The sequence below is a fragment of the Cnephaeus nilssonii genome (assembly GCF_951640355.1).
Source record: "Cnephaeus nilssonii genome assembly, chromosome: 21".
Classification (NCBI taxonomy): domain Eukaryota; kingdom Metazoa; phylum Chordata; class Mammalia; order Chiroptera; family Vespertilionidae; genus Cnephaeus; species Cnephaeus nilssonii.
Genome location: NC_137092.1, coordinates 23,159,795 through 23,187,496, shown reverse-complemented (window position 1 = coordinate 23,187,496; position 27,702 = coordinate 23,159,795). Strand labels below are relative to the sequence as shown.

The following is a 27,702-nucleotide window of genomic DNA, read 5'->3' as shown; positions in this document are numbered from 1 at the left end:
GCTTTGCGGCTCCTCTGATCCGTGAGCTTTTCTCTTTCCTTCTAGTTGTAGAATTTCCACTCAGCCAGCTTTCCTGTGGTTTTGGATGATGTCCATTCTGTCTTTTAGTTGTTGTTTTGAAATTGTTGTGCAAGGCAGCAGTTTAGGTGCTTACCTAGGCCACCATCTTGGTTTCTCCATTCCATCTTTAAGAATAGAATAAAAAAGCCTCACAATTAAAAAATGTATTTTGCCCTGGCCAGTGTGGCTCAGTTGGTTCAGCATCCTTCTGTACACCAAGAGGTTGCTGGTTGATTCCAGGTCAGGGCACATGTCCGGTTTGCAAGCTCAGTCCCAAGTAGGGGCCATGCAAGAGGCAGCTGATCAGTTTCTCTCTCTCATCTATCTTTGTCTATCTCCCTTCTCCTTTCCTTTCTCTCTTAAAAAAAATCAAAAGATTTTTTAAACATCATAATAAAATAAAAATTGCATTTGTTTGCTTGCTTTTGGGCAACCAAAAAAGTAAATTTGATTTTCCTAACATTCACAAGTCCACTGTACCGTCACAGTTCTGCTTCTGAGGCCTGATCCCCCTACCGCCACTGTAAGGGTTCTCGTCGTTCTGGATTCCTCACAGCTCAGCACGTGGCCCTCCTGCTGAAGTCTGGTCTCTCTGTCTCCGAGTAACCTTGTTTTCATGTCTGTCACTTTCCCTGTCAGCTGCTGCCTGTGAGTTTCTGGACATCGTGGAGCTGCTGCTCCAGTCTGGCGCGGACCCCACTCTGCGAGACCAGGATGGCTGCCTACCGGAAGAGGTGACAGGTTGCAAAGCTGTGTCTCTGGTGTTACAGCAGCACACGGCTGGCAAGGCTTAAGCAAAGACTGGAAAGCTACAGTCTTAACAGCATAGGGCTTCACTGATGCGAAAAAACAATACTTCTTTTACCACCCATCTTTGGTGTACATTGGCTAATAAAATCAGTTCTGAGGAACGGGGATTTTGAAGTCTCAGCAATTCATTCTGCTTGCATACATTCCGGCGAGTACAGTTTTGGCAATGAACATCTGTACTGTGCATAATGCAATCCAGTTCTGCTGAGCATGCTCTGAAATTTATCACTGTTCTTGAGGATGGGGAGAGGAGGAGTCACATCATAGTTCACAATATTAAACATGGCTGCTCTTTTAGGAAACATACAGAAGCAAAACATGACTGACAGTGAGGGAAACGTTCATGAAATCCCGGTGTGGTGGGGATCACACAACCTTGTGGCATTTTGTACAGCGGGTCTGAATAGGGAGCTAAAATGTCTAGCCTCTTGGCAGACTGAATTGGGAAGATAAGAAAGAAAAGGGGTGTTAAGAAAAAGAAAAGGCAAAAGGGCAGCATTTTGTCACACTGGGGTGTAGAAGTCACAGGAAGTACCAGAATAAGATTTAGTGACCTCACTCTAAGATTGAGACACAGGTTCTGGAGAATTCACTGGTTAGGTCAGGATATCTTAAAGTCCCCTTCACATAATAGGGAGCAATTTCCCTAGGGCCCTTTTAATTGACTATATTGTCCCTGTCACATGACAGCAGCCTCTGCATAAGGGCTCAGGCCTGAACTGTTAGGCCTGTGTGGGAATGTGAAATAGCCATACTGCCCCAGTACTCAGTGTAATTAAAGTTACTTCAAGATACCAGGAGAGCATCTGCTTTTTGTTAAAAACACAGACAAGTATGCCACGGTTTTTATGTAAAGGATAGATAAGTAGAACACTGTTGAAACTGGCTTCCTACATTTTCCCCTTTAAGCCTAAAGAACTCCCATCTGGGGAATTCCTTGACTTTTCTTATTATGTAAGGAAAGTAGACAGTTTTAATATGAAGAGAAATGAAGTAAGAAACAGGTTGAGATGCAAAGGTGACAATTTAAAAATAATGTTTCTAATGTGTTATTTAGATAACAAGCAATAAACGTGCTTAGTGGAGCCTTCAACAATGGACAGGATTTCCAGTAGCTTAGGCTAACCTGTCCTGAAACAAGCCCCTTCAGAAATGGGACATATTAATGCTGCTCACTTTGTGACTTATTACTTATTTTCTGAGATGTAAGCCAAGCCATTCCCAAGGCTATTCAGTTTTCAATTATCTGTGGAAGAAATATGCATGTTAGTACGTGCTGAAATGGTACTATCATTCTAGTAAAGCTTTCTCTTCATTATCTGCTTTTCCCACAATCCAGCTACATTGCAACCTACTGTTTAGCTAAACACTCTCATGGTCCACATTAATTGAATGTGTTTTAAGAGACATTATGCATTAGTTACAGCAAACACAACCAAGGTGTATGCAGCTTTTATTTTAGTATTTTTTTTATTATTAAAAAAAATTTTAGTGACATAATTTCAGGAGTCCCCATTCCCCCTCACTTTTGCTCACCTCCACCCTTCCCCACCTACTCCTTTCTTGGCCTTTACCAAATTATTGTTTGTATCCATGTATGCATATATGTTCTTTAGCTATTTCTTTCACCTTCTTTATTCAGTCATGCCCACTCCCCTTCCCTTGGGCACTGGCCAGTCTGTTCCATGTATTCATGCATCTGGTTCCATTTTGTTCATTTTATTTTGTTCATTATATTCCATGTATTAGTGAGATTACATGGTATTTGTCTTTTTCTGACTGGCTTATTTCACTTAGCATAATACTCTCCAGGTCCATCCATGCTGTCACAAACGGTAAGAGATCCTTCTTTTTTTTTACAGCCGTATAGTATTCCATTGTGTAAATGTACCACAGCGTTTTTATTCGCTCATCTGCTGATGGGCACTTGGGCTATTTCCAGGTCTTAGCTATTATAAAAAATGCTGCTATAAACATAGGGTTACATATATTCTGATTGGTATTTCAGGATTCTTAGGATATATTCTCAGAAATGGGGTCACTGGGTCAAAGGCAGTTCCTATTTTAATTTTTTGAGGAAACTTCATACTGTTTTCCACAGTGGCTGCACCAGACTACATTCCCACCAGCAGTGCACGAGGATTTTCTTTCTCCACATCCTCGCCAGCATTTGTTGTTTATTGATTTATTGATAGTAGTCATTCTGGCAGATGTGAGGTATAGTTTTATTTGCATCTCTCTGATAATTAATGACCTTGAGCATTTTTGCATGTCTATTGACCATTTGTATGTCCTGTATGGAGAAGCGTCTATTCAGGTCCTTCGCCCATTTTTAATTGGATTGTTTGTCTTCCTGGTGTTGAACTACATATTTATATATTTTGGAAATTAACCCCTTATTGGATATATCATTGGCGAATATGTTCTCCCATTCAGTGAGTTCTCTTTTCATTTTGTTGATGTTTTTTGCTGTGCAAAAGCTTTTTAACTTGATGTTGTTGCATTTGTATGTTTCCAGAGTTTCTCTTGCCCTCAGAGACATATCGGCAAAAATGTTGCTAAAAGAGATGTCTAAGATTTTACTGCCTATGTTTTCTTCTAGAATTTTTATGGTTTTGCAACTTATATTTAAGTCTTTTGTCCATTTTGAATTCAGTTTTGTGTAGGTGTAAGTTGGTGGTCTGGTTCCTTTTTTTTTTTTTTTTTTTTTTTTGCATGTGCCTGTCTAGTTTTCCCAGCACGATTTATTGAAGAGACTGTCTTTACTCCATTGTAGTCTCTTGCCTTCTTTGTTAAATATTAATTGACCATGGAAGCATGGGTTGATTTCTGGACTCTCTGTTGTGTCCCATTGATCTATATGCCTGTTCTTATGCCCATAGCAGGCTGTTTTGATTACAATGGCCTTGAAGTATAGTTCACAGGGGTCTGCGGGTCCCATCTAGAATCCTTTTTCCTGGCTCCTTGTAAGAGTATTTCAAAAACGAGAATTCTTTTGTTGACTGGCCCAATTTCCATGGTTTTAAGTGCTCTTACTAGATCATATCTGAGGTGTTGCCATGCCTATTTGAAAGATTGGGAGATGTGCTTAATTTTAAACAATTGATCAAGATTTTAACAATATAGATTATAGTTTTATCACTAACTACCACACTGGGAAATTTTTAAAGAGAACTGGCCAAAAAGTTGGCCCTTGACTTCTCATTCTGCTACAGGGCAGAAATGAGCCCACCTGTTAATTCTGTGTCACTCACTAATGATTCCTGTTTATATGTTTAGCTTTTGCAACTTTTCAGAATGCTTTCATAGCATTATTTAAACTGCCCCTCCACAGTAGCCCTATAAATTAGGTAGTGCAGCTGCTATTAAGGCCACTTAAACAAGGATGAATCTGAGACATTGAACAGATTACTTCAGTTGCCCAAGGTTAGAGAATAGCAGTAGAGCCACAATTAGAACCAAGTCTGCTGGATTGCAGTCCTTTCTATTAGAGCACAAAACTCCTGTGAAGTGTTCAAGCTCTGCCACCAAATACGTCTTGAGAGTTTACTAAATGGCAGGTACTGTCATTCCCTCCTCTCATTATCGTGTACATTTACAATTACTCATGTTATTTCAAGGTATTGCATGAGATATCTTGAAAAGGCTCATAGAAATTCATAAATTGCTAATCAAAAACTCACTAAATCTTTTAAACCTACTTTAACTGTGTCTCTAATAAAGATGTAAGAAGTCAGCCAACTGGCCACGTATTGTTATCTCTTATGCTTGTCAGGTAGAAGGGTAACAACCAAAGTATAATATCTGGAAGCATATCTATTATATCTTTTTTTTAATGTTTCAGCATTTTCCAGCTAAAAGGTTGCTATAATCCAGTGAACCTTTCTATTAAATAGGTATTTCTTAGCTTCCTGCCAGGTTTAACTACTTGGCCATGGGTTATTATTCCGTGTACATGGCATCTCTGAGGATTAATGAACAAGGCGTGTGACTATAGCAAAGCTGAGTTTGGATTGCAGGAGGGATTAGTGCCCAGGCTAATATATGCTTCAGTTGAACATGAAGACTTTTAAATGTTTATTAAACGTTTATCAGTTGAAACATGAAGGCTTTTCTCAAACTTCAAGTCCCTAACAGATCCCTTTATAAATAAATGTTTATCACAGAATAAATGTGTACCCACCAGCCACAATTTAGTAATGAAAATACTGCATTTAAATATTTATAAGTGAATTTCAAATTCCAATTCCTATGGTATTTTGGGTCAAATGCTTTAATAGAATTTATAATACTATTATCTGATCAATTCTTTTTTTTTTTATTTAACGTTTCCAAAATTGTTTCTTTTACAAACAATGGCATGTCAAAGTTGAATTGACAGCATTTTTTTTCTAGTGATTCATACATAAGCTAACGTACGTACCTTACAGTCAATACATCTCAACTTCAGTGACATGACAGTAATTACACCTTACTTTTTTTTATTGTCTAAAGTTTTACATATGTCTTCTTTTTCCCCAATTGACCCCTCCACACCAGCCACTCCCACCCCAGGCAAGCCCCCACCACCCCAGTGTCCGTGCCCATTGGTTATGCTAACATGCATGCATACAAGTACTTTGGTTGCTCTCTAGCTCTCCCCCGCCCCCCATCATTTGTCTCTGTATCTATTCTTGTTCATCAAATTACGTTGATCAGTATATCCCACATATGAGTGAGATCATGTGATATTTTTTAAATATATATTTTATTGATTTTTTTTTTTTTTTTTACAGAGAGGAAGGGAGAAGGCTAGAGAGCTAGAAACATCAATGAGAGAGAAACATTGATCAGCTGCCTCTTGCACACCTCCTACTGGAGATGTGCCTGCAACCAAGGTACATGCCCTTGACCGGAATCGAACCTGGAACCTTTCAGTCCGCAGGCCGACGCTCTATCCACTGAGCCAAACCAGTTAGGGCGATATTTATCTTTCTCCAACTGGCTTATTTCGCTTAGCATAATGCTCTCCAGTTCCATCCATGCTGTTGCAAATGGTAAAAGTTCCTTTTTTTATAGTGGCATAGTGTTCCATTGTGTAGATGTACCACAGTTTTTTAATCCACTCATCTGCTGATGGGCACTTAGGCTGTTTCCAAATCTTAGCTATTGTAAATTGTGCTGCTGTGAACATAGGGGTGCGTATATCCTTTCTGATTGGTGATTCTGGTTTCTTGGGATATAGTCCTAGAAGTGGGATTACTGGGTCAAATGGGAATTTCATTTTTAATTACACCTTACTTTTATACAGGACTTTATATGCAAGCGTGTTAATTGAACCTCACAATAATTATAAAAGTAGAAATAATTGGTATTTTCTCTATTTTGCAATGACAAAGTTGAAACTCAGAACTGGTAGGAAAATGCCCATCTTTATATATACTTTTACACAGAATTGAGGTGATCTCCCAAGCCTAGTGATACCAAGTTCAAAAGTTTTACACCATGTTTCAGGATAAGCTAAAGTGCAAACAAAAGCAACCACACTCAAAGGTGCATTGTTAAGCCTCTTAATGGATTTTATATATGTACATTGGATTTTCTTCTTAAAACATAAAAAGCCTTCAATGCAGTCTTCTGTAATCATGTGGTTTGAAAAATTATGACAGTCATTACTGGGGCTTTACCTTGAGCAGCTTTAATTATTTTAATAACCATCCACAGTTCCTTCTTCAGAGAGATTTTGGGCCAAAGTATAGTGATTATCAGACTGATGGGGAAAAGCTTCCTTGTTATACTTATCACCTAACGTTTATTATGTGCCGAGTGTGATCAATTTTTTACATATGCGTTAATTGCATTAAAGGACTGAACAGGAAAAGCTATTTAACCTCATCTTTATTCACTTATCCTTGAAATAGTCCTGTCATGCTCCTCCTCGAAAAGCAGAGCATAATGGCTTGAACCTTGTATGGATCACCATAGTTACTGGGCATTCATGACATTTTATTCCTTACTATTTTTACTTTTACATATAAATTCTTCAAAACTTTCTTTCCTGTGTTTTATTATATCATTTTTCCCTTGGCACAGTTATAAAAATGAATGTCATTATTTTACATCTTTTACTCTCCTTTTGGGACCTGTGTGTACTGGAGTCATTTCCGAGGGTGCTGTTCCTTCCTGTCGCAATAGGAAGCTTCCAGCCCTGGGAGCCAGAGCGGGGCGTTCCCAAGGTATGTGCCAGTGTATACCCAGCACAGACTCTTCCTTGCTGATATTCCTACACATTTAGAAGGAATGAAGATGAGTTTGCAATAGAACAATGAGGTTAAAAACCCAATGGAACCATCCAGTGATGGCCCCATTAACTGCGTTTGCCTCATGGTGGAACTCCGGGCACTCAGGATGGGTTTCTCTCACATGTGGGAACAGGACCATTTGAACCTGACACTACTGAAGGCCGAGGCTGAACATGGGGGCAGTGAGGGCCTGAAGGAACAGAGGGGTGACTTTCAGTGGGCTGCCCTGGGCTGCAACAGCCAATTCATCACCCACACTGCAGTCAGGATTTATTTTTCCTCTCGCTTGTGTAGCAGTCCCGGTTTCCATTTTAATACTTAGAAGGTAAGTTCAATTGATGGACACTTTGTGTAATAAAAAACTCCTTTAAAGTACGTGCCCACATACACACACGGGATAAAAAGTGGCACCACCAGGGCCGGTGGCTTTCACGGAGTACATTTGTAGAGCCCAAAGCTTAGTCCTGGATATGTTTATAGCACTTTAGCTCCGTTTGTGAGTTTGGAACCCTTCCAAAAAAAGAAGAGAAAGACATATATTATTGTTTATAATCTGCTTTATTCCGCCAAACCTTGACTGAACAGACCTGTGGATTGCTGTTTAAATCCCTCAGTGCCTTTAACTACCGATGGGGAAAGTGGTTAATGCGCATTCTAAACGAAGCTTGGCATCCACTCCGGGAAACCACTTTAATTGAGAAGCATTAAATGTTAAAATGATTCTAAAAAAATAATAAAGCCAGCACACATATTGAGTATAAAAGTCCAGGCCCATCAGTAATATAGTTCTTGGTTCTCATATTCCTCTAGCCTGAGTGAGCTTTAAGCCCTGCAGTTGACAGGTGTCGAAAAAGCGACTCTCAATTCCCGAGGTGGCTGTCTGCGGGCGGCCACCCATACGCTGGCAGTGAGCAGGCAGTGGTCAAGGGCTCCACATTAGAGGAGGGGAGCTGGCAACTTTACAGATGTTTGTTTTTCTGGAATAATAAGCTAGTCCCAGGTGACTAAAATATGAGATTTAACCCCAAAGTCCTTGCCTGGGCTTTCCATTGCTGTGCTGGAGCCATCTGTTGAAACCTATTTACCATTTTAATGGCCTTTTTTTTTTTTTTAACTGCTTTATTTCCAACTTCAAGTGTGTGTGCCAAGACTACTCTTTGGGGTCTGTATTTTATCTTTCAGGCAGCAATTCCCAGCCTTTCCAAAATCCCCAAACCCCTCCCAGGCAATAGGAGATCCTGGTCCAGAGTTAGCAAGCAAGTGAGAGAAAGATAAATCTTTAAAAAACAGAAAACAAAACCTCTCCCCTAGCTTCAGAGTTAGCCATCCCTGAAAGTTCTGGCCGATTCGGTGGTTATTAAATAACCCAAGGTGTGCGTAAGTCACGTGGCAACTTTTCTGCCCGTGGGAGCAAGTGTGAACTGTCGGGGACAGCCAGTGACTTGTCCATTTAATTACAGAATAACATCCCAGTGAATAACATGCCTAAATTCAATGTCTGTGTTTAATGGGGGAGAGGCCAAAGGAAAGGGTTCTAAAGGAAAGTCCTGAAATCACATTGGACAAAAAGAAGAAGAGGAATGAAAAATTTATAAAGAAGTGTTACAATCAATAGCCCACTCCCTCTGAAAGGGTGTGATGTACTCTCCCAGGGCAGGTGCAGATAGATGACTTGAAGACCTCTGTTTAATAGTTTGGATGGATTCTTTTTATCACTCCTTTTAGAAAGATGATAAGTTTCCTGTTTCTAATGATTTGGCCCCATTTTATAAACATTGTGTGTTTTTTCTCCCTACTAACACAGTATTTCCTCAGCAGCAGTGGCTAACCATTGCTTACTGCTCTGGGGCAGCCATGACCCACACCAGCACCTGACCGAGTGCCACTGCTCACTGCACATCCAGCAGAGGACCAGAGGAAAGGCGAGGATTTCCAAATGACCAAACTGAAATAGCATCCATCTAAAGAGGTATGGCAAAGGGATGCAACCATTTTCTGTTTAGACTGTAAAGGACAATTTTTAAACTATGTCTCAAATAGCACATCTAAGGAAATACATTCAGAAACATTGAGGATCACCTTTTAGGATTTTTACTTCTAGTTTGACAATTGGTTAAAATTTACAACACACTGACTTACCTTTGATCTTTTTTTCATCCTTTTCTGACTTTGGCTGAGTGGAATCCTGGGCCCAAGGAGAAAGAAGGCAGGGCAAGCAGTGCAGACACTGACTGTTGTGCCTTCCTCAATTCTCCTGAGTTTGAGTTTTATTTCATTCTTTCTGGCCAGTGATTTCTTTCCTTTATTCTTCTTTAACACATTGCGGATGGATCAGGAGAATTCTGCTTCATATTACACAGTGTTTTACAGAATATCGTACTTTAAAAAGATATTAGCTTGTAAGAACATGTAATAAATAACTTCAAAATGCAATGGTTATTTAATTTTAAAGTGTGCCTTTAACATTTATGTAAAACATTTTTTGTACTCGTTCAATAGAAACTTATCTGGCCACTGGGTAAAGCTAGCAAAAAAAACTACTGGTCCGCAATGTGTTAAGCAGCTGTCCTTCTGAAAAGGCTCTGTCAGAGAATCATGCTCAGGAGCTGGTCTCCAGTGACCGAGTCAGAAAGAAGGACCCAATCCTCCTTTGATAATTCCAAAACGTTGCTACTAGATTAGTGTGGTGGTGGGATCAGAGTGCACTAGAGCACAAAGTAGAAACATTCCAATGAATCTTCAGCCTGATACACTCAAAGCAACTGATAGAGTATGGAAAGCAAAGACTCAGTAGAGTCAGCTGGTGACGAGGGTTTGAGAATAGACTACAGGCATGGTATACAGTGTTACAATCAATAGCCCACTGCATACACTGGCAGAACTTTCGAGCCCCATTGTGAGTTCCTCAGGAATACCCAGATAAGTAATCAAATTTAGTATCAACAGAGTCCTTCATAGCCACTTGGCAAATTTCCCTAACCACCACCCAAGCGACTGAGCAAGGGAAGAAACAAAAGTCCTCATGTGCAGCACCTCCTTATTGCTCTACCTAAACTCCCCACTCCCATTGGGTGCTCTCATCTTCACCCTCGCTTGCACCCAGTAAGGTCCTTCTGATCCTCAGTCTTCCTTGGTACATACCCCAGTAAGGCCTTTGCCTTTCTCAGCCTTGTATTTACCACAGGAGGTGACTCCGCCAGGGACCATAAATCCCTTCCCTCCAGAGCAGAGATTTGGGTCTCCACGAAAAGACCTTTAAGCCCTCCCAAGAATCTCAGTGGAGGTCCTGCCTGGGAAGGTACTACCTTTCCTGTTTAACTGGGTTGCCTGTGGGGCACAAAGTAAGTCTAAAACTTAGGAAGAGTCCCGACAACCTGGTGGCATCCTTAGACTGAGAACTGAGGCCCAGAGCCCAGCCTCATGCTTTGTACCTAAACAAGCCACACAAGATGGGACAGTTGTCACTACCACTGTCTGAGGCATCTCAGAATACGTCCCCAAGTGCTCCAGGTTAACTAGTGGCTAAAGAGGTGATGAATGAGTTTTCTCTGTCCCTTCTCCTGAGCCAGATGCCATCAGCACTAACCAGTAGAACTTTCTGCAGTGATATAAATGTTTTATATTTGTGTCCAAATACCATAGCCACTAGCCACACGTAGCTCTTGAGCGCTGGAAATATGGCTAGTGTGAGAAACTGAAATGAACTTCGTTTCACTTCATACTGAGCAATTTAAATGTAAGTAGCCATGCGTGATTAGTAACTACCATATTGGACCATACACCTCTGCTTGGATCTTCTCTTCAACCAAACAAAACTACTAATCACTAATGGAAAAGGCATTCTCTGGTTTTTCCGAGTTGGGACCCCAGCCCTAAAGAATCTCTGTTGCTCTTTCCATCCTCACTATACTTCAGGTCCTGCACACGAATAAAACCTCCTGTGGAGAAAAAGTCTGAATGGAGATTTTCCTAGAAAAGCTTATCTAAGAGCCCTGATGACTCTGATGAGGTGTTTCTATCCCTCGGTCCACCTCTCACCCAAATGTAGACATTTGCACATAGTTTCTCAAGGGAGAAAATGTGTGAAGTGTGAAGGACAAACTAAAAAGTATGTAGTCAACAGGTTTCTCTGCCTATTCCCTAAGTCTAGGAGCAGAGGATTGGGCCCTAGAACATTGCTATGAGAGAAATCAGAGAACTCTAACCAACCCTTCACTGAGCAGTTCTGGTATTTATGGTTGTAAATAGTTCTGGCATTTGGAGTTGTACTTCGGGTTTTCTTCTGGCGATGAAAGGGTCCCGTGTCAGCACAGCTTTGCATTTGATTTAGGTCAAGAGAAAAAAAATTCCAGAAAACTAAATGAAAAGCAGGACACACCAGCTTCTAAAGAACATCCATATTTATTTAACATAGTTTTACCATACACATCTCATGCCAACACACAGGAGGCATATACAAACAAACGCACCAGCTTCTGTTCCAAAGTCACATGGCAATAAATAAGGATGGGTGGGTCTTTTTTTTTCTTTTTTCCTTTTTTTCCAGCAAATGAGACTTCATTTCTTTTCACTGTACAAAATTTACACTGGGAAGGGTGAGGGCAACAATCCAGAGCTTAGGGGAGCAGGTGCTTTGAGGTCTGAATGCAAGTTCAGAGCAGCATCTGGGATCCTGCAGCCCCGAACCTGCCCATTTGGCTGCACACAGTCCTCAAGTGAGGGGGTACAAATGATTTTGTCTCCAGGTGGGCAGCAGATGAGAGTGGGGATGTCCTTCTCTGTCCACCTGAGCTCTGCCTCCCTAAGCAAAGGAACGCTTGGCACACCTCCAAACCTGCAGCTGTCTCCCCCCCAGAGCTAGCAGCATGAAACTGTGCTTTCGTGGGCCTACCAAGCAGAGTGAGGGTGGGATGACTTTGCTGAACTCTCTCTTTTTGGCTCCTGTCACTGTGGGAGACAGTTGGAGCAACTACTGCAAAAAGGGCCAATTGACCAATCCAAGAAAGAGAGAGCCAGTGATGTGCTTTTTATTTCGCTTTCAGCGTGCCCAGAGCCCTTCAGCAGCAGGCAATAAAACAGAACTCATTTCCGCTTAATTGAATTTTTCTTCATCTCATGGGTTCCAATTTTTAAAGTGCAATGTTTAAAAATGAGCCTCCTCAGTCCTTCCAGACCCTGCTGGCTAAAGAGGTATGGTCATTATTTCCACAGTTAGAACCAAGTTGTCAGTCGTGGCATGTGGGAGGGGTTGGAAAGGAGAGTGGGTGCTGGACGCACAGTCACCCATTACACAGCTTCTGCTCAGCTGAAGCCTTCAACCCACTCCAGCAAGGAGGCAGTTATTTCAAAATAACCAGCTTGAGCCTCAAGAGGTGGTCGTATCTTTTGTTCTACAGATTACTTCTTGCAAAGCGAACTTAATTATGAAGATCGAATGGCCCCCAATTATCTTATTAGATTTCATGTTTTATATTGGCAAAAAAAAAAAAAATAGAACTTAAAAACACAGCTAAATGCTTTTCTTTTTGTTGTTTGTTGTTGTTGTTAATCCTCACCCAAGAATATTTTTTCCATTGATTTTTAGTGGAAAGGAGAGGGGAGAGACAGAGAAACATCAATGTGAGAGAGAGACATCCTGCATGCAACCAAGCCTGCAACCAAGGTACGTGCCCTTGACCGGAATCAAACCCAGACCCTTCAGTCCGCAGGCCAGCACTCTATCCACTGAGCCAAACTGACTAGGGCTAAATGCTTTTCTTATGTCTTAATTTTGTCCTCTTTCCCTGACGTTTCACTGTGTTAATTTGCAGGAATAATATCAATATGGTAGTTGATTTGCACTTTCTATTATATTCATAACTATTAGCTGAAGCGAGAAAAAGAAAGCACAGAGACAGAAAGGAGTTTGCCTCAGGTGGCACAGTAAGTCCCTGAAAAGGGCCAGGACCAGTCTTCCCAACAATGTGATTTAACAGGTGGGCTGGCTTAGCCTTGCATTGGGTATTTCTTCTGTGGTTTTATTACTCTTTGAAAATAGAGATTCTTCCATAGCCCCATGTGTCCCATTTTTGCTTATACCAGCTACTACTGGAACCTTAGGTGTTGCTGGGTTTTTAATTATTATTTTGCTCCTGAATTCAGAAACCTCTTATCCCAAGGTCTATCAGCCAACAGGTGTCCTCAAACTACGGCCCGCAGGCCACATGCGGGTATTTTTGCCATTTTGTTTTTTTACTTCAAAATAAGATATGTGCAGTGTGCATAGGAATTTGTTCATAGTTTTTTTTTTAACTATAGTCCGGCCCTCCAACGGTCTGAGGACAGTTTACTGGCCCCCTGTTTAAAAAGTTTGAGGACCCCTGCTCTAGAAGGTCTCATTTTGTGTTTAAAATTTGTCCATGTCATTTTAGCAAGGGAGAAAGCAGCTCCCAGGAGGCACCTTATACTTCAGTCACAGACCGCTGAGCAACGGAGGAGTGCCTGGAGGAGGAGCTCAAGGTACGTTGTGTGCTCACCACCTCCAAGCCACAGGAGAGCCAAGGAACAGTCTTGGCATGCAGTGGCTCACTGGTGGCACCAGTCCTCTAGAATGCTAACTGCACTTGCAAGGAGAGCCACTTAAAATCTGAGGCCTGGCATGGCTGTGCTTCCCCATGGAGCGCCAGTGTTTGCTGCTCTCTGGGAGGAGGCTCTGGGGAACTCAACTATCCCAGCTTTGTGGCCAGTATAGCTAGCCAACCCCACCAACACCAGCTGCCCTGCTCACTGAGTTCTCGGGAGACTGTTTTAGCACGATGGAAGAAGAAGAAGGCCTCCCGTTCTCCAACCATTGAATAAGGCATGAGCTTGATTAACTTGCATACAAAACAAAAACTGCTCAACTGATCTTAAAGGAACAGTGCTACATAGAGGGGCATGTTCCTTTAGAGAGTCTGCTGCCCCTGTTAACCACCAAAAGCTGGCAATACCTTGAGATCCCAGGAGCTCCTACACCAGTCAACGAGCTGTGACAGTGGTCTGGGTGGGACAGTCTTTAACTGGTTCATTGCCCAACACAGTCTTTCTCCTGTGCACTGAGAGCTGCCTGCTGAGAACAGTATGTTCAAGAACCTGTCCTCCCAGAAGACTGCAGCACGTGTCTTTCCTTGCTTGTGAGTATTCATCGCCATCCCCACTGTTCACTGTATTGGGAATTGTCTGGGCTTCACCCTCTGTCATCCCTACTCCTGGAGCCTCATGAAGAAATCCTGCATCTGTAAGACTCCCCAAGCAAAAATCACAATTGCAGCCTGTCGAAAAATAAGGGTCCACTACAGAATTGATCAGAGAAAGGTGGCCTGAAGGCTGACCCCAGGAATTTACTGGCTATACAATTTGAAGAAGCTTAACTGCCCATAGTTTAGTCCTCAGAGGCATTTGCAGAAGATGCAGAAGCCAAAGAGGAAGGTTTATTTCTTCCTTGAGTCTACCTAGCACACTCTTAAATCTTTGCGGCCTTCAAAACGTGACAGACATGAAAGAAAGGGTGGTTAGGGTCTTGGGCCCCATTACTTCACTTGAAAGAAAGGCAATGCCTTTCTTACCCCTCCCTACTGTGCTGATCGCCTTTCTTACCCCTCCCTACTGTGCTGATCTTAAGAAAACAGGAGGCCGGGAGAAGTAAACCACCATTTCCCAGGGGACGAATAAATTTCCCTGGCTAATTTCCAGTGTGCACATGGAGAACCTCCTGACAGGTTGAGAGGTGGTGTATTAAGTAGGAGCCACGGCACCTTCACCACGGTATGTCCTACCGAAGTGCGGTCTGTCGCAGGGCTGGCAGCTCACAAAGCAGGGGTTGGCCTTGCCCTTGCCTCAGGCTTGGTGATGTGCTGTTAAAACCCATAAGCTGAGTCTGCACTGCCACTGGCCAGAGAGCTCCCCTTTCTGAGCAAGTGCAGGGCTGGAGCACCACAGGGCCTGGTGTGAGGCCAGCCAGCAACCCAGAGAGATGCAGCCCAAGGACCACTTGGAACTCTGACAACTTCAGGGCTGCTCCCTAAATGATTCCTACCAGCCAAAAAGCAATGCTAGTACTTGGAAGAGGCCAAGACTCTCCTCCAACTGAGTCAGCTAGCACAGCAGAGAAAGCTCTCATTTGTAAAGGGCCAGGGAGGGTGGGCGTGGACTTGCAAACTCATCTAAACCAACTACCTCAAAACAAACTCACAATATCATTTCCCCTGCAGGAGGGGGACTCTGGGAGACTGGCATCTGCTGATTTGGCTAAACGGACTACACGCTTGGAATCCAAATGGGTCTGCAAATGTTTTCACTGATTGTCTTTCTGGTCTCTCCATATTTTAGCTTTGATCGTTGTGTAACCCACAGCCTGTCTAGTGAAATAAGTGATATGAGCAAATTAAAAAGGCACATTGTGCTCCAAGGGGACTCATCGGGCAGTCGCTGTGATGGTCCAGGGCAACTCAACTCCAGCCTTAGAGTCACCTGCAACGAAAACCACTTCTTGCCATAAGGGATGGATTCAGTGATGTTGATGGGACTGCTCACAAACCCAAACTGACAGATATTCTCTGGAGAGGGAAGAAGTCATTCTTCACAGCGGAAGAAGAAGGAGGGGCATGTTTCTATATCAAACTGTGGCCATCAAAGTTTCTACTGACCTTTAGTAAGTGATCTTTTTTTATTTTGAAAATTAGGGTTTGATAAGGGTGGTTCAGAAATCACTTATATGTAAGGGCTGTGACGTCACAGGAATCTCAGTTCTGGTGAGAGCACTGGTGTGGGAGGCATCTCATGAGACATGCCAGTTGGAGCCGAGTTCCCTAAGGCCAGGGTGGCCTCACAGTCACCTCCTGCTGCCCAGCACTGAGCAGCCACAGCCTGTAAGCAGGGTGGGGGAGGGAGCATAAGCCAGCACCCTAGCGCTCTAGGCTCTGCACTGTTCTGAGAGGAGGCTGCTCCCCCGCCATTTCTCCAGGAGAGCAGCACCCTAGTGCGGTGGCTTCCTAGGGATCGGTAGAGGACTTCCATTGAAAATAATGGAAATTCACATTGGTGCGCATTTGATCCTAAAAAGGTAAGTCTCTCTTGATCCTTGAAGATATTCTCTCAAGCCAGGACAGGTAGGGTGGGGAGGACAGATGTTTAAAAAGGAGGATGATCCATTTCATCGAGCCAAGAGGCTGGGCTAGTTGGAAAGTCGGGATAGCCTACACTGCTTCCTGTGGAGATGTCAGAGGTGGGTCCCCCAGCCATGGCTCTCAACGTCTGGCTCACTCCCTGCCCTGCATGCGCAATGATGCCCAAATTACTGTCCACCGTGTAATCCAGCCCATTGAGCAGAGGAGCGTGGGACGGCAGGGACGATATGGAGGATGGAGACTGGGGGATTCCATAGGGGCTCCCATCCCTCAAGTCCTGATAGGATTGTCCTGTCCCGTCCATGGAGAAGCTCCCATTCATTAACTGTCCGCCTGTAACGTCCCCCACGTTGCCATAAATCCTATTGGTGTGGCCAAGTTCTGAGAGAATTTGATCCTCTGTGGACAAAAGAACGGAGATTTATTGTCAGCCAACAGGATTGCAATGTTCCTGTTCTTTACAACCTAGGTAGGAATACACATGACCAGGAAAGAAGCCCAAGGATGACAGCTGCCAAGCAGGGTCAAACACCACCATGTCAGCCCGAGACTGACCCACATCAAGGCGGGGAATAGAGAAACACCTGCAGAGACTAAATTCCTAGGACCCAGAAGTCTGGACAGTGTTGGGTGAGTGCATTGGTCCCCTGTCACTCATGAACTAAGATACTCTGGCTCCACTGAGGACTACGAATGCCTCACATCATGGTGGAAATTCTGTGCTGACAAGATTTAATCTGAAAGCTTTCAGGCTAAGTAGTGTGCTTGGGTTGGCTGGTTGGGAAACAAGCAGGCCCATATGGTAAGGGTAGCTGAGGACCACTCTTAGACTGTGTGCACTGCTCTTCTGGTCTACTTGGGAGAGATTCAATAGCAAATGACTTGGTTTGTCTAATGCAGTCTTCACTGGGGACAGTGTTGACTTGATTAAGACAAATGGACCTTGTTTCTTAGAGAATTTCACTAAGGGGATCTAATAGGATCTTTGCCACCTGGAAGAAGTCATCTCTCCAACAGAGGTGGCTGTTTTAATCTTAATACATAATTACCCAGAGAGAGTAATGATATGTCACTCTGGGGACCCACCTGCACCCAAAAGAAAGGAGCTACAAGATGAGACCTGGCAATCCTGTATGTTCCCAACATGGATTCTAGCAGCTCAAATGAGATGAAGTGGCTTTCCCAACCCTGCCAAGAGGGCTAGGATGTGAGCATGAGGCCCTTGAGCCATCTCCGGGGTCCCAGGACAGACCTCTAGGCTGAGCTACCAGCCCCTCAGGTGAGCAGCTTGTTCTATCCTCTGCCCCATAGACTTTTCTATTCCCCTCCTGGGCCTGTGCATCAGTTCCTATCCAGGCCTCCCCAGACTAGACTTCAACACCCACCTTCTGACAACCTGCCCCATTCCGCCCACGCTCTTTAAAGGGACAGGAAGGTGAAGGCTCAGCTTCACCGTAAAATGGCCAGTGTTTGGCCTTTTGCATATACCTGTCATCCCATAGAACCAGGGCCCTCTGAGGGAGCCACAGGTTCCCCGTGGGGACAATTGTCCCTTCCAAGTGTAAATATCTGCTGGGCTTTCCCCAAACACATCCAGAGTCATTTGTGTTCATTGATTCCCTACACCACCACTGTGAGATGGGCAAGGATGTGGTTATTCCCTAATTATAGGTGGGGAAACTGAAGCTCAAGAAGTGAATCCATGTGACAGAGCCATAACTGGAAACCCAATTTCTGACCCCAGCTCAGTACTTTTCCCTCCCCACAACATAAGGCCTTTCACATTTGAGGACTCAGGCTAGGAGAATAGTTACGACTATTTGCAAACAACCTAAGGACTCAACACTGTCATTTGCAATTTTGCTGATGCACCAATTTGAACTTAGCGCGTGCTCCAAAGCATTTGTGCGGGGGCAGGATGAAGTGCGCAGAGGGGGAAGGGATTCAGAAGTGAGGCTGTTCCCCGTCTCACATGCACTCACAGTAGTGATTTCCCAGGGCAGAGGGCCCGAGGAGCATGTCCTCCCCATCAGGAGTGGAGAAAGGGGTCACTAGGGAATCCTGAGGGAGCCAGGGCCCCTGCAGAGGGGCTGAGGGCACAGACTGAGACCCGGCTCTGTTCACAGCTGCACGGGTGGTGAGGGAGCCCCAGTCAGCAGGAAAGGAGGGGAGGCCTTGGGGCTCACAGAGCTAGGGAACCAGCTTGCACATCTCAGCAGCAGAGCTCTCTCGTTTCCTTACAGGGCCACTCCATGTTCCCCCACCCATTACTGCCAGGGGCAGCGGGAAGCCTGTGTGCAGGAGGGAGTTGTCAAGGCCTCAAGAAGATCCCTCCTGAATGTCAAGGATCACTGCTTCCCAGGGGCCTTTCCCAAGGCCTGGGCCTCGCCCCTCCAGCCCTGCTCACCTCGGAAGCTCAGCTCACTGTCACTAACCCCACAGTCCTCTGCAGAGCTCTCCTTCTCCTGCTTGCTGCCGCCCCGGCTCCTCTTGACACTCTTATAGAACTGTCCCCAGCGGTGCCGTCCCGCGTCCTTCTTCAGGCGCTTCTCCTTGGCCCTTCTGTTCTGAAACCAAACCTGAAACCAAACACAAGGCACACATTCGGAGGATGCCCACCCTAACCCCACGGCCCCCAGGTGGCTGGAGACAGGGACTGGAGTTCAAGGCCAGGAGTACAATGTGCCCAGGACTCCCTCTGCCTGAGCCTCAGAAATCTCCAATTTGGCAAATTCCCCAGGATCATGGCCCCGAGCCCCAAGTCCCCAAGAGGATCAGTGACACGGTATGTATACCACTCCCATGCCTTCCCATGTAGAGGCCACAGACACACAGACTGGCCCTGGGCCTCCCAGGAGTGTCACTGGGCCCCAGATCCCAAGGCGGCAAATGAGTACTTGGCCAGGTAGCTGGTGTCTCACCTGTACAACCCTCATGTCCAGGCCCGTCTCTGAGGACAGCTGCTCCCTCACGTGCCGGGCAGGCTTGGGGGAGTTCTTGTAGGCATTCTTCAAGGTCTCCAGCTGCTTGGCTGTGATGGTGGTCCGGGGCCGCTTAGCTCCTGCCTCTGAGTCATCTGCAATAAAAACCTTACTGGTTGAGTTCAGCCCACCTGAAGCTCCTGGGTCTCGTCCCACCTCCTTTCCTCACGTGTGATCTTGCCTGCTATGGGCAGAACAGTGGGGAGGCAGAGTGGCGGGGGCCACTGCTGCACCACAGGCTTTCCGAAGTGACTTAAAAGTAAGGACACCATCGTCCCCCGTCCGGCCTCCTTGTCCCCTCCCATCAGACTGAAGGTGTTTCATTCCACGCCTCTCCTGTCATGCCCAGCACTGATGGCCATCCTTGTATTACCAGTTCTGTGAAGGTGAAGGAGCTAAAGTCTGGGTTCAGGGCTGTCCCACATGCCCCTGTCCCTCCAGCAGGAACCTCCATCTCCTCAGGGCCCCTCGCAGGGTGGCCCACGCATTCACCAGTCATCTACAAAATGTTCATAAATTATGAGCCAGGGCCCACCACCCAATCCCCTCCCTGGAGTCCTGAACCCAAAGTGGAAGGATTCCAGAGCCACTGTGGCAGACAGGAAAACCTCCAAAACTCTACTGAATTCTGTTTTAGGGAATCAATCCTTTTGCTCGTATTTATAGAGATGCCAACATGATAGCAAATATCAAATAGTGCACTTTTAAAATACCTATAGTCTTTATATATAAAATTTGAAATAGACTAAAAAATTTTAATTGAGAATTGCTTAATGTCAAAGTAGGCTGCCCTAGTGAATTAGAAATTGCTCTCACCACAACCAGATGGCAGTGCCTCCGGGATACACCCCCGTCATCCTGGCTGGTGGGCATGGCTTCCGCACTGCTGTCCACCTGCACAGGACCTTCTTCTTGCGATTATGGGGACTATTATGCTGTTATTTTAACATTCACTGTTATTATAATTTAAAATCTTCTTTATATCCTATAATAATGTCATCCAAGTATTCATTAAGTAGTGGTGGCCGTGCTCATGCTGAAAAATGTACCCAAAAATCAATAACTTTGGTACGGAAGTTAAATGTGATAAAACGCTACGAAGAAGGCCAAGCAAGACCATGATACCCTGGGCTGTTAATTTAGGAGAGAGCATTCTGCGAGGTATTAGAGATAGTGCTGAGAAAATAAAAAGTAGCATTAAGGCTAAGATACATCTCACTGATTATGGATTTATGTGCTCCCAGAATACATCCCTCCCCTTACTTCTTACATTAATTCCTATGGGAAAATTAGCCTTAAAATAGGTTAGTTTTGAATTATTCAGATTCTCTTAGCACTTGTCCCTGGCACAAAACACAACCTCATTATATTGAAAATGCAAATACCTAGGGAGGTGTAACAAATGAACAAAATCATTCACACTAAGGTACAAACAGCTGATACCAGATCCTTTGTGTAGCACAAGGGAGGGAACTGTAAGCCTGAAAGAGCGTGTAGCTTAGCAAGGAGGAATTAAAACATACAAATAGAGCCAAACGTCCCAGAGCAGACAAAGGTCCCCTGCTGCCCTCAGCATCGCCCCAAATTCACAGGATAGAGTGGCCCCAGCTTCACTGCCGGCGAAGACAGAGGAACCCATCAGAACGATGCAGCCTTCAGCTCCTTGAAAACCTAACGCAGATCGCACCTCCCTGTTCGCATTTCTCCTCCGTGCTGGTCTCACCCTCACTTATCATCCCATTCCACATGCTTTCTCCTATTTAAGCCTCAGGAAACAGCCCTACGTGGCAGGTGCTATTGTCCCCCATGGAGAGCTGAGAAGGGACCCTGACTTGTGAGTGACCCAGCAGCGAGGCCCACCAGGTTCTGAGGCTAAATCGTGAGTCTCTCCATGGCCCTACAGGTCTGCTGCGGCACAAACAACCCCCGCCCAGTGTAAGCCCCGCTGCCTCCCCTTCCCTGCACCTCGGCAGTGGAGGACGCCAGGCCAGGTGTGCTCAGGGCCCAAACAAGGCCCCTGACAACAAGCCGGCCCCGGGGGAGGCCATGCAGTCTCAGTATCTGCTGAAGGGCATCAGAGCGCCAAAGCAGCTTGGGACCTCGCAGTCCATCTGCTTTGATGGTTTATCCCTGACAAGACGCCCTAATCTTCTGTGACATCATAATTGACTTCAAAGCAACAGCATCAAGTGAATTTTTAAGGAACCAGAGCAGATAAATACATTAAAGCAAAGAGCCTAGAATGGGTTTACAGAGGCCCCAGAAAGAGACTGAAGGCCTGTACACCCCAAAAGGCCGAGCTGGGGGTGGTGGGAGGAGAGAGACAGGAGGCCACTGGCTCAGCACCCCTTCCCACCTTCCACCAAAGCCAGGCTCGGCTCCAGCTGGCTAGCCCCGAGATTACCTCTGCCTCCTCACCACCGCAAACCCTTAAACTGCATATATTGAGCAAAACACTAATTTCCCCGTGTAGTGATCAGGTCTCTGTGACATGTGGGGGGCCCAGGAAAGCTCTGGAAGGAGATACAGGACACTTGTTGCTGTTTTTTTTCTCCATCAAGCCCAGAGCTGTCAACAGGAGCTGCTTTCCACAGTGCTACCCTGAGCTGATAAAAATCCTAGTCAAAGGCAAACAACCCTGGTGTTTTGTGAGTTTGTGCATCTGAGATGCCCAGGTTGGGTTTGGCCAAATGCCATATTTGGAGCCAGTGTGTGAGGAGCCCAAGGAGGGCTGCAGGAGGGGAGCGCTGGGCTTGGCCTTCCTGAGGGGCGCTCGGAGGAATGGGGTCCAAGCCCAGTCTAGGCCCTGGAAGGACTCGGGCTGCCCAAGAACATGGCATTGGAGGGCAGAAGCAGCTGCTGCCCATCTGCCCAAGTGAAGGCAGGTTTTCCAGGTGTGAAATGCTGGGCCTGACATCAGTGTCAGCCTGGGCTTCTGCTGCAGACCCTGGACCATGGCTCTGAGGAGGTTGGGAAGGTGGCGGGGGTTGGAGTTCCTTGGCTGAGTGTGGACACTGGCTCAGTAAGCACTTTGCTCCTGCATCGGGGCTTCAGGAGACATGAGGGGTCCTCACCCCTAAGTCCTTACCTCACGCGGGGAAATGGAGCACAGCTGACTGGAGTCCAAAGTGATAGGCCAATAGGTGCTGAGGTAAGTGTGCCCCCCAATATACAAGAGCAAGGAGTAAGCCCAAGTGTCCACTGTAGGCAGAACACCCTCTCAGCCCTGCCCCAGGCAGGAGCCACCCCGATAATGACACACGGCCCCTGGCTGCTCCTGAGCCCAGTGTGGACGACAGGTGCGCTCACTAACCATACTTGCTTAAGCTGCCATGAACCAGCAAGCGCTGAAGGACTAGGGGTGTTGAGAACTCCCTGTTGAGATGTGGGCCGGATCTCAGGAGGCAGGTGTGAGCAGGGCTCTGAGGGACTCAGGCAGAGGGCCTGGCCTGAACAAATGCCTGGCGGGGGACTGCAGGGCAGTGCCACCTACCATTCTGCTTGGCCGTCTCGTAGTCTTCCTTGCACACCAGCCGCCCGTCCTCCATGAGGTAGAACTCGTCCCCCGTGGCCAGCTGCCGGTTACAGATGATGCAGGCGAAGCAGTGCAGGTGGTAGACGAAGTCCTGTGCCTTGCGGACCACCTGGGTCGGGGGGATGCCCTGCTGGCAGGCCGTGCATTTTGTGCCGAAGCGCCTGTCAGGACGGCATGAAAGGATTAGGGCACAGGGGGCTAATGGTTTCCTCCCGTTTCCCACCGGCCCCTCTCCCACCCCACCACTCCAGGTGCCCATGGGCATCAACCCCTGGACCACCCAGTGCTTACCATCTGGTCCCCCAGCTTCTGGCCTCTTGCTTTGTGTCTGAGCTCTTTAACCACAAAATAAAGGGGCTGGATCAGAACTAGTCTCTCCAGTGCCTTTCAGAGCCTGACATGACACCACAGGGCTCCAAACTGTCCAGGTAACACCCATCAGTTCACCCAACCGAGGAGTGTATGTGCCCTGTGGGCAGGCCGCTTCCCCCTCCACCTCCTGGTTTCTCCAACTCTGGTGAGGCCTAGAAGACCCGCCCAGGGACGACTGCTGTGCCCATACTGGTGAGCATCAGGCAGATTGCAAAGTTCCTCTTCCCACGCTCCCACAGGAGGAGCCCGTGTGGCAGGGAGAGAGCACGTACATGCCGTGTCCACCATGGAGTGCCAGGCACTGCACTTGGGCAGCAGAGTAGGGCCCGGCCCTCCCCTCCCTCTCCTGCCTCGCCCCTCCATCCGGCACAACCAACCCTCCTCGCCCCGTGCCAGCCTCCATCCCCTTCCCATGCACAGCCCCTGAGATGTGGTGGTCCAGGGTGGGCCCAGGAGCTGCATTTTCATATCCCTGTGCCACTCAGGGCAGGAAGTCTGCAGACCTGGTTGGCAAATGCCACTTCTGACCCCTCCCTGGACCAGCACTGAGGCAAGAGGAAGGCACCTGCAGCCACCCTGGGCCGAGTTGGGAAGGGAGGAGACATACACATCTCGCAAACAGCCCAGTGGGGTCCTTTAAGCTCCTTTGCCCATTCTAGCCACAGACACACAGGCCACACGAGCAGCCACAGAGGTCAGCAGGGAATTGGGGTCCAGTATAGATATGGGCGATGGAGGGGGGGCCACTGTTGCAGGTGAGCCTTCCCCGATTCAGGAGGGAGGCGGGAGGGGTAGGGAGGCAGGGGCAGAGTTTAAAACAGCAATCAACCTAATTATTCATGACATTTCACACAGCACAACTTTATCTTCTTCAGGATGAAAGACTTCGCCTAATGGATCTGGGGAAGGTTTGATTTTAATGGTCCTTTTAACTAATGCTTATAGGCAGCCTGATTTCCCCTGAAAGGACAGTACATATTTCATCCACATTAATACCAAATAAATTAATTATGGTCATGGCTATCATGATGAATCCCAGATTAATGCAGAATGATGGGTCTCTTATGCAGTAATGATACCTGCTGGGGGCTGCAGGGCCTGGAGCAGGCGAGCCAGCTGTGGCTTCAGAAGTCCCCCTCCCAGGACATGCCACAGAGAGAAAAGGGTCTCTAAGTCTAGATGGGTAGCCCTGAAAGAGCCAGCAGTGTGGCCCAGGGGACAGCTCTTCTGAGACGAGATCTGAGAAGGTGCTGGGGTGTGAGGGGCTAAGGCGTTTGGCTTGGAAGGACTGCAGAGCTCAGAGCTCCTGGAATGGCTCAGGGTTTGGTTGGGGGCAGGGGGGTGGGGCGGCATGGAGCAGGTCTCTACTGCGGGCAGGATGGGGCTCTTCAAACCACCCCCAAGTTTTTCAAAACTGTGCATCCAGAGGGGGACTTTGGCTTCCAACAGATTCTCAAAGGGGTCCAATCCCGAAAAATAGAGTAAGCATTTGTTGAATCATAAATCTGAGAATAAACAAGCATATTTTCAGAGGATATGCACAGAACTGGCTAAACGTGAGCATGGAGAACAAGGTATGCTAGCAGTTCTAGACAGTTCTGTACCTTCCAGGACACAGGTGAGAACCAGGCTTCTTCAACACCTGCCATGGAGCCACACTGCGTGCATTCACAAGGGAAACAGGCAGGCACCAGCTCTATCCTGTGTGTGTGTGTGTGTGTGTGTGTGTGTGAGAGAGAGAGAGAGAGAGAGAGAGAGAGAGAGAGAGAGAGAGAGAGAGAGATTGGGGGAACAGAGAGGAATGAAGCCCGTATGGTATGTGTTCTCAGAGCATGTTTTCAAAATGCCTACCGTGTTCGTATCCAGTCCAGGCCAATGCTCAAAGCAGGTGTTCAAAACAAAAGGAGCCCTTGCACCACGCTCACTGCAAAACCCCTAAGTAAACCCCCAAACCCAGGTGCAAACGCCGCAGCAGAGCAGCTCCTGAGGAGAACTGGAGTTTCCAAAAGCAAGTCTTACCTTGCAGCCAAAAGATGGAGGGGCAGGGACTGAAGGGGGGCTGTGGGGAGACTCCAGGAGAGAGGAGACCCCCCCCGCCAGTGGCCACCCACAGAGCGAGCCACCACAAGGCAGACAGTGGCTTTTAGTAACCAGAAACCCAGTTGACACCAGCGCCCCAGAGACGTGAAAGATAACGGGGGTATAAATTTAATCTGCATACCGACAGTGATTCATGCGTGAGGGTGGCAAGTGCACAAGAAAAATGAAAAATAAATGGACTTTTCCACCAGCGTTTTTTAGCAATTGAAGCAATTTTCCTGATTGTGGGATTTATACCGACGGTAAGTGGAAGTTGCTCCTTATTACCTTGCTCCTCTGGAGCACAGCCAATGGGACCCTCGGCGAGGGGACTGCATGCGCTCCCTCGGCCCACAGGGCTCCCCGCACAGTCCACCCTGAGGGGCACCCGCCCCCGCTCAGCCACTGGACCCGGAATAAGGTGCCGTCCTGTGGGGCTGTGTGTGCGATGGAGACACTGCCTCTGAGTCTCCAGCTCTAGGACCAGCCAGTCAGCCACAGCCGGGAGAGGCTACACAACCTCTGGGATGGGCATGAGGCGGCCAAGGTTAAACTCCCTGGTCCAACTGTGAACTTGGCTGCTACACAGAGAAGCAATAGTCTAACCGACCCAACAAAGCTGAAGGGAGCTGGACACTGGCCAAGCAAGAGGCTTCCCGGGGATTTCCCAGGCAATCCCCCTGCGTACTGTCACTGAGCACCTACTGTGTGCAGCGCCCTGCCTACTCAGGTGCAAACCGCACTGGCCTCGCTCAGCAGGACCATCACCCTGGTCAGTCCTGCCTGGCCAGGTGTCAGGGAGCCCAGGGGAAGCCGCTGGAGCTGCTGTCACTTCTCCAACCAGCATCACTGGCAATTCTGATGGCCCTGCCCAGCGTGGAGTAGGCAGCAAAGACCCACTGACCGGGAGAATGGATGCATGTATGTGTGAATGAATGCCTGAACTCATAAAACACACATCCGACGCACTCAGAAGGATCGACACTCAACATAACCGTAGCTCCTAGCAAAAGCTTTCCTAAGAAGGGACTTGAACCCCGGGTTGAAATGGGGCCCACGGCGTCCTAACACATAAACTTTCCAGGCACTTTGCTGTCATCCACGTTCCTGAGTGCTCTGTCTGGAAGGCAATGCCTTCCAACAGCTGAGGAACAGGCTCAGCGGGGGCGGCGGGGGGGGGGGGGGGGCGGGGGGGCGGGGTCGGTGCCGGCCGCAGCTCACACGGGCAATAAGGGAGAGAACCAGGGTTTGAGCTTGGTGCTTCTAACAGGATGGCTAGCACACAGCGGGCAGCAAAGGCAGCAAGCATCCACTGAGAAGACGGCTGTGGCAGGCACCCGAGTGGAGGGCCCTGTTCCCCTCAAGTGTCCCCAGCTGCTCAGAGCCACTGAGCAGGAAGTTCCCAGGCCTGAAATTTAGGGGCTGCCCTGGGAGCCTTCACCTCTGGGGTGTCCACCCCAACCCACCCACAGTCACACCCCACTCACCACCTTCATGCTCCTACCACCCAGTCAGGAGTGAGGGACCTGGGCCTGCTGGCTCAGGCAACGCACCAGACATCACTGTGACATCCAGGGGCTGCTCCTGACCCCAGGACAGGGCCAGGCCCGTGTCCCTGTGCTCAGCCCAAACTCCCCATTTGTCTGTCCCCCCACTTCCTGCTCTTGAGAGGCCTGGTGGGACCACGCCCGAGAGCAGGGATTTATACCGACGGTAAGTGGAAGTTGCTCCTTATTACCTTGAGAGCAGGGTGTCTGGATCCTGCAGAAAGAGGCTAAGCAGGCCCTGCCGGCACCACACCTGCTAGAAACGGGCATGTAAATCCTGCACCACATGTTCTGGCACATTCCTGGTTTTAGGGTCTGTCCTGTGACCAGGCCAGGAACCATGTGAACGTCACCGTAACGGAATTCATGAAAGCAGCTCCCATTCGCTAAGCACTTACTGTGAGCCCCTGTGGGTGCATAATACCACTCCTCACCACCGGCCCTCAGACCACACCCCACTGCCCACCTTGTGACGGTCACTGCCCCCTCATCCCTCAGCAGGTTTAGCACCACCACCATCACTGTCACTGTCCTTCCTGCCATCATTTCCTTCCTGCCCCTGCCCTCTCAATTATTTGACCTCTTCTGAAGGTCATGGCCTTCTCACTCCCATGGTCTATCGCAGACCACGTTGCTACTAGAAACTGCAGTATCTCCAAGAGTACCCTCCAACCACCCCAGGGCCAGCCATCACCTCCTGTCCTGTGAGCTCACTCCCTGCAGCACCCCGACGCCCAGGGTTCTGCAACCTGCGGGCCTAGTCCATCTTCTCACATCCCTCACTCCCCTCCTGGCCTCGCTCACCTCCTCCAGCAAAGATGCAGAGGTCCCCCTTACCAACCCCTCCCCTTACACACACACTCAACTCCCCACCCTGCTGCAACCCTCCACTTT

The 27,702-nt window shown here is 47.4% G+C and overlaps 2 protein-coding genes across 3 annotated transcripts in view; one reads left to right on the top strand and one right to left on the bottom strand.

Moving 5' to 3' along the window:
* ACBD6 (acyl-CoA binding domain containing 6) overlaps window positions 1–18,675 on the top strand; it is a 160,580-nt gene extending 141,905 nt beyond the window's left edge. Inside the window, exons 8-15 of one of the 2 annotated variants that reach the window (XR_013812924.1) lie at window positions 700–7,085; window positions 8,956–9,120; window positions 12,736–12,813; window positions 13,562–13,649; window positions 14,210–14,302; window positions 15,498–15,819; window positions 16,764–16,924; window positions 18,538–18,675. Coding sequence is in view for 1 of the 2 variants with exons in the window: in XM_079760829.1 (XP_079616955.1) it covers window positions 700–854 (155 nt within the window). In the remaining variant the exon portion in view is untranslated. Of the gene's footprint in view, window positions 1–699; window positions 7,804–8,955; window positions 9,121–12,735; window positions 12,814–13,561; window positions 13,650–14,209; window positions 14,303–15,497; window positions 15,820–16,763; window positions 16,925–18,537 lie in introns of those variants that run through there. The other variant, XM_079760829.1, reaches the window with a different exon arrangement.
* The window catches only part of LHX4 (LIM homeobox 4), a gene marked incomplete at its 5' end in the record, with an annotated part of 39,941 nt that continues 28,079 nt past the window's right edge, over window positions 15,841–27,702 (bottom strand). The window contains 4 exons of the mRNA XM_079760827.1: window positions 15,841–16,693; window positions 18,702–18,873; window positions 19,216–19,370; window positions 22,769–22,971. Of these exons, the coding sequence (XP_079616953.1) occupies window positions 16,299–16,693; window positions 18,702–18,873; window positions 19,216–19,370; window positions 22,769–22,971 (925 nt within the window). The 3' untranslated portion in view covers window positions 15,841–16,298. The remainder of the gene's footprint in view (window positions 16,694–18,701; window positions 18,874–19,215; window positions 19,371–22,768; window positions 22,972–27,702) is intronic.